This window comes from Ranitomeya imitator, chromosome 10 (genome assembly GCF_032444005.1).
Source record: "Ranitomeya imitator isolate aRanImi1 chromosome 10, aRanImi1.pri, whole genome shotgun sequence".
NCBI lineage: Eukaryota > Metazoa > Chordata > Amphibia > Anura > Dendrobatidae > Ranitomeya > Ranitomeya imitator.
The window spans coordinates 109,763,066-109,777,232 of NC_091291.1; the positions used below are offsets into that span (position 1 = coordinate 109,763,066).

The 14,167-nt window shown below is 44.1% G+C and overlaps 1 protein-coding gene across 2 annotated transcripts in view; it reads left to right on the forward strand.

Moving 5' to 3' along the window:
- The window catches only part of PRDM2 (PR/SET domain 2), a 132,362-nt gene that overhangs the window by 52,244 nt on the left and 65,951 nt on the right, over positions 1 to 14,167 (forward strand). For both annotated transcript variants that reach the window (XM_069742436.1, XM_069742435.1), the window contains exon 6: positions 6,048 to 6,177. In XM_069742436.1, coding sequence (XP_069598537.1) covers positions 6,048 to 6,177 — 130 coding nt within the window. The remainder of the gene's footprint in view (positions 1 to 6,047; positions 6,178 to 14,167) is intronic.

A 14,167-nucleotide genomic window follows, 5' to 3' on the forward strand; every position in this document is an offset into this window, starting at 1 on the left:
AGAACTGTACTACATTTCTATTGGAGATATTTGCTATTATTATTATTATTATTGAATAAATGGTGCTATATAAATATTATTTATTATTATTTATATAGCACATTGATAAAATAATAATAATAATAATTAATTTATTATTATTAAACCTACTACATATTGGGATAGAATCTTGAAGATGCAAATACCCCTTTAAGGTAAAATACGCAGCAAATCCGCAATACATTTTTGTTTTTTTAACACGCAACCATATTTTTAGGGTCCTTTAAGTCATGCTTCCTCTACATTATTTTTTTGTGCTGAAAATCTGCAGCATTTAACTGTCCAGGCAAAGTGTATATAATTTTGTGAAGCTCCTGCCCGCTGTTTTTTTTTTCCCCCCCCTTTTAGGCTTCTATATGGGGTGCTTGAAAAAGCGCCAACTATAAACATGTAAGAAAAGTAAAACCGTTGATAAATACAGAATCAAAGCTTTTCTGTACTAAAAAAACCCTCATTAAAATGCTTCAAATCTGCACCAAAAACGCATAAAAAAGGAACAAAAACACTATGTCCCGATCAGATTTATTTTTTGCAATAGATTGCACAGCCGTGCCCCACTCTTCTTCTCATGGGGAAATATTGCTAAGATTTAATTACTGGGTGTCCAAGTGTCGCTGAGTCTAAGGCCGGCTTCACACTTGCGAGTTTTACGGACGTAAGAGCGCAGAAACTACGTCCGTAAAACTCGCAAAAAATACGGCACAATTATTCTCTATGCCCCTGCTCCTATCTGCCGTATTTTACTGATCAGTATTATACGGCTTTCTACGGCCGTACAAAATCGCAGCATGCTGCGTTTGTCACCGTACTGCGCAAGAAATACGCCAATGAAAGTCTATGGAAGCGTGAAAAATACGGATTACACACGGACAAGCAGTGTGACTTGCGAGAAATACGCAGCGCTGTTAGAGAGAAAAGCCGGTAATTCAGTGCGGTGTACAGTAAAATCACACTGACAGCTGACAGTAGAATAGGTAGAATAAATGTGTACACATAGAATAGGTATATATATATATAGTCAGTAGACACATATATGTATATATATTAATATTTTTTCCAGCGCTATACAGCTTGAAAGCCGGTAATTCAATTACCGGCTTTTTCTTTCTCCTTCCTAAAACCCGACATGATTTGAGACATGGTTTACATACAGTAAGCCATGTCTTCTCTCCATTTTTTTTGCAGATTCCACACTACTAATGTCAGTAGTGTGTATCTGCAAAATTTGGCCGTTCTAGCTCTTAAAATAAAGGGTTACATGGCGGAAAATATTGGCGTGGGCTCCCGCGCAATTTTCTCCGCCAGAGTAGTAAAGCCAGTGACTGAGGGCAGATATTAATAGCCTGGAGAGGGTCCATGGTTATTGGCCTCCCCTGGCTAAAAATATCTGCCCCCAGCCACCCCAGAACAGGCACATCTGGAAGATGCACCTATTCTGGCACTTGGCCACTCTCTTCCCATTCCCGTGTAGCGGTGGGATATGGGGTAATGAAGGGTTAATGCCACCTTGCTATTGTAAGGTGACATTAAGCCTAATTAATAATGGAGAGGCGTCAATTATGACACCTATCCATTATTAATCCAATTGAATGAAAGGGTTAAATAAAACACAAACACATTATTTAAAATTATTTTAATGAAATAAAAACAATGGTTGTTGGAGTATTTTATTCTACGCCCAATCCAGTCACTGAAGACCCTCGTTCTGTGAAAGAAAAAACATAATAAACCAACAATATACTTACCCTCCGCAGATCTGTAACGTCCAACGATGTAAATCCTTCTGAAGGGGTTAAAACATTTTGCAGCAAGGAGCTTTGCTAATGCAATGCTACTCCTCGCTGCAAAACCCCGGAGAATGAGGCTAAATATAGATCAATGAGCTATATTTAGCTTCATTTGCGGTGAGGCGCCCTCTGCTGGCTGTTCATAGATCGTGGGAACTTACCTAGAAAGCCTGGGAGCTTCTATGAACAGCCAGCAGAGGGCGCCTCACCGCAAATGAAGCTAAATATAGCTCATTGATCTATATTTAGACTCATTCCCCGGGGTTTTGCAGCGAGGAGTAGCATTGCATTAGCAAAGCTCCTTGCTGCAAAATGTTTTAACCCCTTCAGAAGGATTTACATCGTTGGACGTTACAGATCTGCGGAGGGTAAGTATATTGTTGGTTTATTATGTTTTTTCTTTCACAGAACGAGGGTCTTCAGTGACTGGATTGGGCGTAGAATAAAATACTCCAACAACCATTGTTTTTATTTCATTAAAATAATTTTAAATAATGTGTTTGTGTTTTATTTAACCCTTCACTACAATTGGATTAATAATGGATAGGTGTCATAACTGACGCCTCTCCATTATTAATCTGGCTTAATGTCACCTTACAATAGCAAGGTGGCATTAACCCTTCATTACCCCATATCCCACCGCTACACGGGAATGGGAAGAGAGTGGCCAAGTGCCAGAATAGGCGCATCTTCCAGATGTGCCTTTTCTGGGGTGGCTGGGGGCAGGTGTTTTTAGCCCCGGGGGGGGGGGGCAATAACAGTGGACCCTCTCCAGGCTATTAATATCTGCCCTCAGTCACTGGCTTTACTACTCTGGCGGAGAAAATTGCGCGGGAGCCCACGCCAATTTTTTCCGCCATTTAACCCTTTATTTTAAGAGCTAGAACGGCCAAATTTTGCAGATACACTCTACTGACATTAGTAGTGTGGAATCTGCAAAAAAAATGGAGAGAAGACATGGTTTACTGTATGTAAACCATGTCTCAAATCATGTCGGGTTTTAGGAAGGAGAAAGAAAAAGCCGGTAATTGAATTACCGGCTTTCAAGCTGTATAGCGCTGGAAAAAATAGTAATATATATACATATCTGTGTCTCACTGACATATATATATATATATATATATTTTTTTCTTTTCGGGACACATGGATCATTTCTATAGCGGTATGTTGGTTTTGCAAGCCTGCGAGAAAACCACGCAGTACGGATGCCATACGGATTACATACGGAGGATGCCATGCGCAAAAAACGCTGACACACCCTGCCTACGGAGGAGCTACGGACCACTATTTTCGGGACATTTCAGCGTATTACGGCCGTAATATACGGACCGTATTTTCATACGCTGAGTGTGAAGCCGGCCTAAGGGGTCGACTGGTCAAGGCGTTTAAAGGGATTGTCCAGGCTTGGGGCCCTATGTGACTACAGACTTGTGATTGATCACAGAGCACAGTGTGCGCGCTGTCAGGATGCGTTAGGAAAGTGGTGGGCACATGCCAACTAGACGTGAGAGAGGCCGGGCACGTCTAGTCAGAATGTGGCCAGAAGTCTACAAATCACATGCTTGCTCTCACATGACTGCTCACTCCTGGCCCAGGTGAATCCTGACCGAGCACAGTGCCGATTCACCTCTCTGCTGTCACGTAGAGCGACTGCTGACTTCAGCCCCAAGCCTGGACAACCCCTTTAATGAATCAGACCCTATATCTTCTGTGTTAGGGGAAAATCCATCGTGTGTGGAAAAGAAGGGGTGCGGATAGATAATTTTTGTCTCTTTAGTATTTGCTGTCACCATTGGTCAGAATACTAGAAGTGATGATGGAGGGGTCACAGGGGACCTTGATTTTTTTTAACTATATGGGGCTATGTACCGTGTTATGTATTTTTGTAGGATTTTGAAGTTTAGTTTTTTTTAACCATAAGGCTGAATGTACAAAGTGGTACAACATATGGGCTTCATGGTGGCTCAGTGGTTAGCACTGTACTATGTATAGGGCAGCATGGTGGATCAGTGGTTAGCACTGTACTATGTATAGGGCAGCATGGTGGATCAGTGGTTAGCACTGTACTATGTATAGGGCAGCACAGTGGCTCAGTGGTTAGCACTGTACTATGTATAGGGCAGCACAGTGGCTCAGTGGTTAGCACTGTACTATGTATAGGGCATCACGTGGCTCAGTGGTTAGCACTGTACTATGTATAGGCCAGCCCGGTGGCTCAGTGGTTAGCACTGTACTATGTATAGGGCAGCATTGTGGCTCAGTGGTTAGCACTGTACTATGTATAGGGCAGCACAGCGACTCAGTGATTAGCACTGTACTATGTATAGAGGAGCACGGTGGCTCAGTGGTTAGCACTGTACTGTGTATAGGGCATCACTATGGCTCAGTGGTTAGCTCCTTACTATGTATAGGGCAGCATGGTGGCTCAGTGGTTAGCACTGTACTATGTATAGGGCAGCACGGTGGCTCAGTGGTTAGCAATGTACTATGTATAGGGCAGCACGTGGCTCAGTGGTTAGCACTGTACTATGTATAGGGCAGCACAGTGACTCAGTGGTTAGCACTGTACTATGTATAGGGCAGCATGGTGGCTCAGTGGTTAGCACTGTACTATGTATAGGGCAGCATTGTGGCTCAGTGGTTAGCACTGTACTATGTATAGAGCAGCACGGAGGCTCAGTGGTTAGCACTGTACTATGTATAGGGCAGCATGGTGGCTCAGTTGTTAGCACTGTACTGTGTATAGGGCATCACGTGGCTCAGTGGTTAGCACTGTACTATGTATAGGCCAGCCCGGTGGCTCAGTGGTTAGCACTGTACTATGTATAGGGCAGCATTGTGGCTCAGTGGTTAGCACTGTACTATGTATAGGGCAGCACAGCGACTCAGTGATTAGCACTGTACTATGTATAGAGGAGCACGGTGGCTCAGTGGTTAGCACTGTACTGTGTATAGGGCATCACTATGGCTCAGTGGTTAGCTCCTTACTATGTATAGGGCAGCATGGTGGCTCAGTGGTTAGCACTGTACTATGTATAGGGCAGCACGGTGGCTCAGTGGTTAGCAATGTACTATGTATAGGGCAGCACGTGGCTCAGTGGTTAGCACTGTACTATGTATAGGGCAGCACAGTGACTCAGTGGTTAGCACTGTACTATGTATAGGGCAGCATGGTGGCTCAGTGGTTAGCAATGTACTATGTATAGGGCAGCATGGTGGCTCAGTGGTTAGCAATGTACTATGTATAGGGCAGCAGGGTGGTTCAGTGGTTAGCACTGTACTATGTATAGGGCAGCATGGTGGCTCAGTGGTTAGCACTGTACTGTGTATACGGCATCACGGTGGCTCAGTGGTTAGCTCCTTACTATATTTAGGGCAGCAGGGTGGCTCAGTGGCTAGCACTGTTTCTTTGCAGCACTGGAGTCCTGGGTTCAAATCGGACCAAGGAAAAGCTCTGCTAGGAATTTGTATGTTCTCCCCGTGTTTGCGAGGGTTTCCTCCAGGTTCTCCGGTTTCCTCCCACACTCCAAAGACATACTGATAGGGAATCTAGATTGTGAGCCCCGATGGGGACAGTGACGATGTGTGTAAAGCGCTGCTATATTATTTATTAGTGCCATATAAATGAGGAAAATCAATTCAGCAACAGCTCAAAAAATGCTTGTAAATCGCCCCATTTTAAATACATGTTTTTTTCTTTAAAAAAAAAAATTACATAATGCTACCCAACTTTTCAAAGCTATTATTTGCAGTTTATTCTTTGCGCTTTATTCTTTACCCCATTTTTTTAGCTTTTTATTTTTATGCCATGTTCAAAAACAAATAAAAAAATAACAAAAACTAGCCGTGCAGCAGTACCACCGCCCAGCTTTGCAAAAGCAAATTTTACAAAAACGTCTCCAATTTTTATTTTTTCTTAATTTGTGTAATTTATTTTAAATTTGAAGTGACAGGAATCTGGCCGCTACGTCATGACATAATTTTGGTTAAGGGTAGTGGGATGATGCAGTCCTCCTTCCAGCAGAGGGGCTGCAGCCGTAGCTGGGTGGTCTTCTCCCTCCTCCAGGCTGCGCTGCTCTTCCTGTTTGGTGAGTACAGCTGTGCGCCCCATTGCTGCCTCCACGCCCTCTGGCCCTGCGCCTGCTTCTTCCCTCTCCTCCTGCAATGTACTAACAACCTCCCCTCTGATTGGTGTTATATCTGTCTCTGTGATTCTTGCAGCCAATTGAGCCAGGAGAGGAGCTGTTAGTCTGGTACAATGGAGTAGACAACCCTGAGATAGCAGCTGCCATAGAGGAAGAGAGAGCTGCCAGCCACAGGAGCAAGAAGAGCTCGCCCAAATCCAGGAGGGGTAAGCAGCGCTGACTTATGGGGGAGGCGGGGGCGAGCTGTCCCCACGGTGTGTGTGTGTGTGTGTGTGTGTGTGTGTGCGCCTGGATGTCGCTGTGACCTTTCCCAGACTGCGCTGTCTGCACTGATCCCTCCAGCTGAATCATATGATGTGTAAGTGCCAGCTCCGCAGACTGCCCGCGCCTCCCTCCGCTCACTGCAGCCATGGACAAGGGGCTGAGGGCTCAGATTTTGTCTTTTGTGTTTGCTGTGTGTTTTCTGCCTTCCTCCCGGCTCTGCTGCTGCTGCTGTGCGGAGCGGTGAGCTGGCAGCCCCCCTGTCTGTGTCATCCTGGCACAGGAGTTGGGATGGCAAGTGAACTTCAGGCGGTGGCGTCATTGCCGGGGATGTGGGGGGCCGCCAGCCACTTCAGAGGGCCCAGGACAGTGGAAGAGCGAGGTGTCACATTGGGATTACCACAGCCAAGGCCTGCGCCGCACCACGCACCGTCTATTTCCTCCTCTCATCAGCTGTGGTGACACTACATCGTCAGCCGTATACCTCTGTGCAGGATTACACAACCGTATATATAGTATATACACCGTGTATATGTCCTACACCGTGTGTGCATACATTATACCGCTCATGTGTATGATTTACTGTCATATATGTATGTACGTATGAGTATAGTATATATTCTGCAGTGTGTGTACATATGTGTACGTATACAGACACCTAATATCTATTCATTTCACTCACTTATAGAGCGCCATTAATTGCACAGCACTTTACAGACATTATCAGCAATATGCCGTGTGGTGTGTGTGTGTATATATATATGTGTGTATAGACACTTTGCATGCATTGACTATGTACGTGTATGTGTGTATATACACGTACATATAAAGTACATGTTAAGTGTCTATATATGCACACATAGGTGTATATATGTGCATAACTATGTGCGTATGTGTATAACGTATGTATGCAGACAGATTATATCCATATACCTTTATATCCATATACCTTTAATTACATATTCTCACACACACATATATGTATGTGTGCATAGCTATACGTGTGTGTGTATATGTGTGTGTGTGTATATATATATATATATAATAATAATAATAATAATAATAATTATTATTATTATTATTATTATTATTATTATTATTAATTTTTTTTTTTTTTTTTCCCTCTGCATCTTCCAAGAGTTGCACCTTTTTTATTTTATGGTCTACAGACTCGTAGAAGATCTTGTTTTTTGTGGCACAAACCAACATTTTTATCATTACAATTCTGGGTTCAATATTAGCTTTTGCTCTCCTCTTACTCCATTTGTTGGGGGGGGGGGGGGGTCGAAGTGACCAAAAAGAAAAACAAAACAAAAACGTAATTCTGCCATTTATCATTATTTAATTTCTTTCATCTTAGCGAAATAACACTATTATATTAGTTTGCATCGTTACGCACACGCGATACCAAATACTAAATTATTAATTTTTGTTTACGCATTGCTTCCCAAGAAATGTAGATGTGTGTGTGTGTGTGTGTGTGTGTGTGTGTGTATATATATATATATATACCGTATATATATATATATATATATATATATATATATATATATATATATATATATATATATATATATATGTATATATATATATGTATATATATATATATGTATATATATATATATATATATATATATATATATATATATATATATATATATATATATAGTACAGACCAAAAGTTTGGACACACCTTCTCATTTAAAGATTTTTCTGTATTTTCATGACTATGAAAATTGTAAATTCACACTGAAGGCATCAAAACTATGAATTAACACATGTGAAATTATATACTTAACAAAAAAGTGTGAAACAACTGAAAATATGTCTTATATTCTAGGTTCTTCAAAGTAGCCACCTTTTGCTTTGATGACTGCTTTGCACACTCTTGGCATTCTCTTGATCAGCTTCAGGAGGTGGTCACCGGGAATGGTCTTCCAACAATCTTGAAGGAGTTCCCAGAGATGCATAGCACTTGTTGGCCCTTTTACCTTCACTCTGCGGTCCAGCTCACCCCAAACCATCTCGATTGGGTTCAGGTCTAGTGACTGTGAAGGCCAGGTCATCTGGCGTAGCACCCCATCACTCTCCTTCTTGGTCAAATAGCCCTTACACAGCCTGGAGGTGTGCTTGGGGTCATTGTCCTGTTGAAAAATAAATGATGGTCCAACTAAACGCAAACCGGATGGAATAGCATGCCGCTGCAAGATGCTGTGGTAGCCATGCTGGTTCAGTATGCCTTCAATTTTGAATAAATCCCCAACAGTGTCACCAGCAAAGCACCCCCACACCATCACACCTCCTCCTCCATGCTTCACGGTGGGAACCAGGCATGTAGAGTCCATCCGTTCACCTTTTCTGCATCGCACGAAGACACGGTGGTTGGAACCAAAGATCTCAAATTTGGACTCATCAGACCAAAGCACAGATTTCCACAGGTCTAATGTCCATTCCTTGTGTTCTTTGGCCCAAACAAGTCTCTTCTGCTTGTTGCATTGTCCTTAGCAGTGGTTTCCTAGCAGCTATTTTACCATGAAGGCCTGCTGCACAAAGTCTCCTCTTAACAGTTGTTGTAGAGATGTGTCTGCTGCTAGAACTCTGTGTGGCATTGACCTGGTCTCTAATCTGAGCTGCTGTTAACCTGCGATTTCTGAGGCTGGTGACTCGGATAAACTTATCCTCAGAAGCAGAGGTGACTCTTGGTCTTCCTTTCCTGGGGCCGTCCTCATGTGAGCCAGTTTCTTTGTAGCGCTTGATGGTTTTTGCCACTGCACTTGGGGACACTTTCAAAGTTGTCCCAATTTTTCGGACTGACTAACCTTCATTTCTTAAAGTAATGATGGCCACTCGTTTTTCTTTACTTAGCTGCTTTTTTTTTGCCATAATAGAATTTGTATCAGTCTATTCAGTAGGACTATCAGCTGTGTATCCACCAGACTTCTGCACAACACAACTGATGGTCCCAACCCCATTTATAAGGCAACAAATCCCACTTATTAAACCTGACAGGGCACACCTGTGAAGTGAAAACCATTCCCGGTGACTACCTCTTGAAGCTCATCAAGAGAATGCCAAGAGTGGGCAAAGCAGTCATCAAAGCAAAAGGTGGCTACTTTGAAGAACCTAGAATATAAGACATATTTTCAGTTGTTTCACACTTTTTTGTTAAGTATGTAATTCCACATGTGTTAATTCATAGTTTTGATGACTTCAGTGTGAATTTACAATTTTCATAGTAATGAAGGTGCAGAAAAAATCTTTAAATGAGAAGGTGTGTCCAAACTTTTGGTCTGTACTGTATGTATGTACATGTGTGTGTGTGTATGTATATATATATATATATATATATATATATATATATATATATATATATATATATATATATATATATATATATATATATACTAGATGGTGGCCCGATTCTAACGCATCGGGTATTATAGAATATGCATGTCCACGTAGTATATTGCCCAGCGACGTAGAATATTGCCCAGCGACGTAATATATTGCCCAGCCACGTAGTATATTGCCCAGCCACATAGTATATAGCAGAGCCACGTAGTATATTGCCCAGTCACATAGTATATTGGCCAGCACAGAGCCACGTAGTATAGAGACTTCAAAAAAAATAAACATATACTCACCTATAGCCCGTTGAAGTCCTGCTATACTTGCCATCCGCCGCCTTTCTCGCTCCTCACCACGCTCCCGGGACCGCTCCATTGCAAGCGGCAGCTAACGGTCCCAGGGCTGGTGTGAGCAGAACCTATGATGATGTCGCGGTCACATGACCGTGACGTCACGGCTGGTCCTTGTCACACACCAGCCCTGGGACTGGAAGCTGCCGCTTGCATGGAGCGGTCCCGGGAGCGTGGTGAGGAGCGAGAAAGGCGGCGGAGGGTGAGTATAGCAGGGTTTTTGTTTTTTTTAAATTATTTTTAACATAACATATCTTTACCATAGATGCTGCATAGGCAGCATCAATAGTAAATAGTTGGGGACACACAGGGTTAATAGCAGCGGTAACGGAGTGCGTTACACCGTGGGCCGTTACCGCTGCCATTAACCCTGTGTGAGCGGTGAGTGGAGGGGATTATGGAGCGGGCGCCGGGCAGTGAGTGCAGGGGAGTAGGGGAGGGACTAATCGGACTGTGCCCGTCGCTGATTGGTCGCGGCAGCCATGACAGGCAGCTGCCGAGACCAATCAGCGAATGAATAAACGTGACAGAAGGACAGACAGACAGACGGAAGTGACCCTTAGACAATTATATATATAGATAATTTATACTAGGTGGTGGCCCGATTCTGACGCATCGGGTATTCTAGAATATGCATGTCCACGTAGTATATTGCACAGCCACGTAGTATATTGCCCAGCCACGTAGTATATTGCCCAGCCACGTAGTATATTGCCCAGTCACGTAGTATATTGCACAGCCACGTAGTATATTGCCCAGCCACGTAGTATATTGCCCAGTCACGTAGTATATTGCCCAGCCACGTAGTATATTGCCCAGCCACGTAGTATATTGCCCAGTCACGTATTATATTGCCCAGCCACGTATGTAACAGGTTAAAAAATAAAAAAGTAACATATACTCACCCTCCGAGGGCCCCGTGAAGTCCTGGCCCTGTGTGCGGTGCACGCGGCAGCTTCCGGTCCCAGGGTTGGTATGAGCGCAGGACCTGTGATGACATTGCGGATGACCGTGACGTTATGGAAGGTTCTTCTCGCATAGCATCTTTGGAACCGATACCTGCCGCTTGCACTGCCGAGGACAGGACGCACGTCAGAGGGTGAGAATAACCTTTTTTATTATTATTATTATTTCTAACATTAGATCGTTTTACTATTGATGCTGCATACGCATCATCAATAGTAAAAAGTTGGTCACACAGGGTTAATAGCTGCATAACCGGAGTGCGTTACACCGCGGTCCATTATCGCTGGCATTAACCCTGTGTGAGGGCTGACTGGATGAATGGAGGGGAGTATGGAGCGGACAGACAGAGGCCGCGACCAATGAATATCTGAGACAGAAAGAAAGACAGAAGGACAGACAGAAAGACGGAAGTGACCCTTAGACAATTATATAGTAGATATAACATTTTTTTTAAGGCAAATGTTTCACTTTCGTTGTTGTTACAATTTAGTTTTATTAAGTTCCTTAGGCGATATGAAAACGCGATGTTTTATGTATAATATAGTGTGTTTGTGTATCTACTATATAATTGTCTAAGGGTCACTTCCATCTCTGTCCGTCTGTCTGTCTGTCACGGATATTCATTGGTCGCGGCCTCTGTCTGTCATGGAATCTAAGTCGCTGATTGGTCGTGGCAAAACGCCCATGACCATTGCCATGACCAATCAGCGACGGCCACAGTCCGGCGGCAATATGGCCGCTCTTTCCTCCCCGCAGTCAGTGCCCGCTCCATACTCCCCTTCAGTCATCCAGTCAGCCCTCACACAGGGTTAATGCCAGCGTTACCGGAGCACGGTGTAACGCACTCCGGTTACGCAGCCATTAACCCTGTGTGACCAACTTTTTACTATTGATACTGTTAAAAATAATAATAATAAAAAAAAAGGTTATTCTCACCCTCCGACGTGCGTCCTGTCCTCAGCAGTGCAAGCGGCAGGTTCCGGTGCCAAGGATGCTATGCGAGAAGGAGCTTCCATGACGTCACGGTCATGTGAAGGCACAGATGATTGGCCTCGTGGAGACCAAAACATCCAACACCGCGGAGACACCATCACGTGTTTCTCAACGCAGTGATTCCAGAACACTGCCCCCATCCCTTATGGGAAATATGCAAATGCATGTAAAGAAGCTGCGGAGACACCATCACATGTTTCTCAACGCAAGCAGTGAATAGCCAGGCCTTTCCCCGGGAAGGAACAACCACGGGAAGGGCAGCATCCAATAAAGGAAAACCACCTATCATGGTCATGTGACTGCGACGTCATCACAGTTCCTGCGCTCCTACCAAACCTGGGACCAGAAGCTGCTGCGTGCACCGCACACAGGCGACAGGACTACAAGGAGCCCTCGGAAGGTGAGTATATATTTATTTTGTATTTTTTAACCTGTTACATATGTGGCTGAGCAATATACTACGTGGCTGGGCAATATTCTACATGACTGGCCAATATACTACGTGGCTGGGCAATATACTACGTGGGCTGTGCAATATACTACGTGACTGGGCAATATACTACGTGGCTGGGCAATATACTACGTGAGTGGGCAATATACTACGTGACTGGGCAATATACTACGTGGCTGGGCAATATACTACGTGACTGGGCAATATACTACGTGGCTCTGTGCTGTATACTACGTCACTGGGCAATATACTACGTCAATGGGCAATATACTACGTGACTGGGCAATATACTATGTCGCTGGGCAATAGACTACGTGGCTGGGCAGTATACTACGTGAGTGGGCAATATACTACGTGGCTGGGCAATATACTACATGACTGGGCAATAGACTACGTGGCTGGGCAACATACTACGTGACTGGGCAATATACTACATGACTGGGCAATAGACTACGTGGCTGGGCAATATACTACGTGGCTGGGCAATATACTACGTGAGTGGGCAATATACTACGTGGCTGGGCAATATACTACATGACTGGGCAATAGACTACGTGGCTGGGCAACATACTACGTGGACATGTATATTCTAGAATACCCGGTGCGTTAGAATCGGGCCACCATCTAGTATGTATATATGTGTACACTTCCCCAAGTAGGTGTGAAGATGTGCTGTGAATATTCTGTATATTTGGCTTTTGGACACTGTCAGGGGCAGGACCTAGTTGGGGAACAAGGAAATGGTGATCTGTGAAGTATTTTAATCTAGTTATGCAGCAGTCTGTTGCTCAACCTCCTGAGACGAAATGTGAAATTCCAATTTAACAAGTCACATGTAAATCGATGCCGGCACATTACTTAACGGAGTGTTCATACGAGGCCGGATCCCTCAGTCACGATTAGTCACAGCTCCGTCTGAGGAGACCGTTCCCCATTACATTCCTTAGGCCGGAGTCAGACGAGCTCAGGAAAAATTGTCCCATTTTCTTCTGTATTTCATCTGCGTGTCCGTATTTTACATCCGTGTGTCATCCCTGTTTTTACATCCAGGCGCAAAAAAATTACTCTCAATGTATCCGTAACAGTCGGATGTTTCACAGATTTTTTTTTTATTTTTGCGTGCTTGAAATCGGCGAGTCTCATTCGCAATGGAAAATGGAAGAGAGTGCTGCCATCTTGTTTCACTTGAACTTGGAAAAAAAAATGTTATCCGAACGGCCGTAATGAGTAACATTGGTCCGAGTGCTGTCCGGTTTCTACGCGTCCGTATCTGAACGAGCCCTTACTTTGCCCCTAGAAGATTTGGGTGACCGCCTGACGTTACAGCTCCCCGGACAAATAACTCGGCCTAGTAATGATCCTCTCCTAACACTTCTCCGTATGGATGTGCCATTCATGCTTCTGAGAAGGCGGACTGTCTTTCTATGTAGGAGATGTAATGACCGCCATTAGCAGCTGTCTTTTCTGGAGAGGGAAGCCGATGGTTACAAGGATTTGGGCTTTTGCTCAGAGGTAAGTTGGAAAGGCGATTGCACTTCCGAGCTGTGGCGTCCTGTCCTGACGAAGAGCTCCAACTTGGCTTCCAAAGCTCCGACCGCAGCGAATGGGCGTCCTCTCGTTACCTGCGGTCTTTCATCCATTCTGACGGAATAGCGATGAGCTGCAGATGATTGGCTGCAGCTGGGAAGTGTCACAACAATGTCGCGTCGCTCTCCAGGAACGGTGGCGTTGACAACGCTGCAAAAACAACAAAGTACATTTTCTCTTATAAGATCCCTTTAGAAATCGGTGGATCCGCACTGTACCACCATGTACGCTGATTTTATA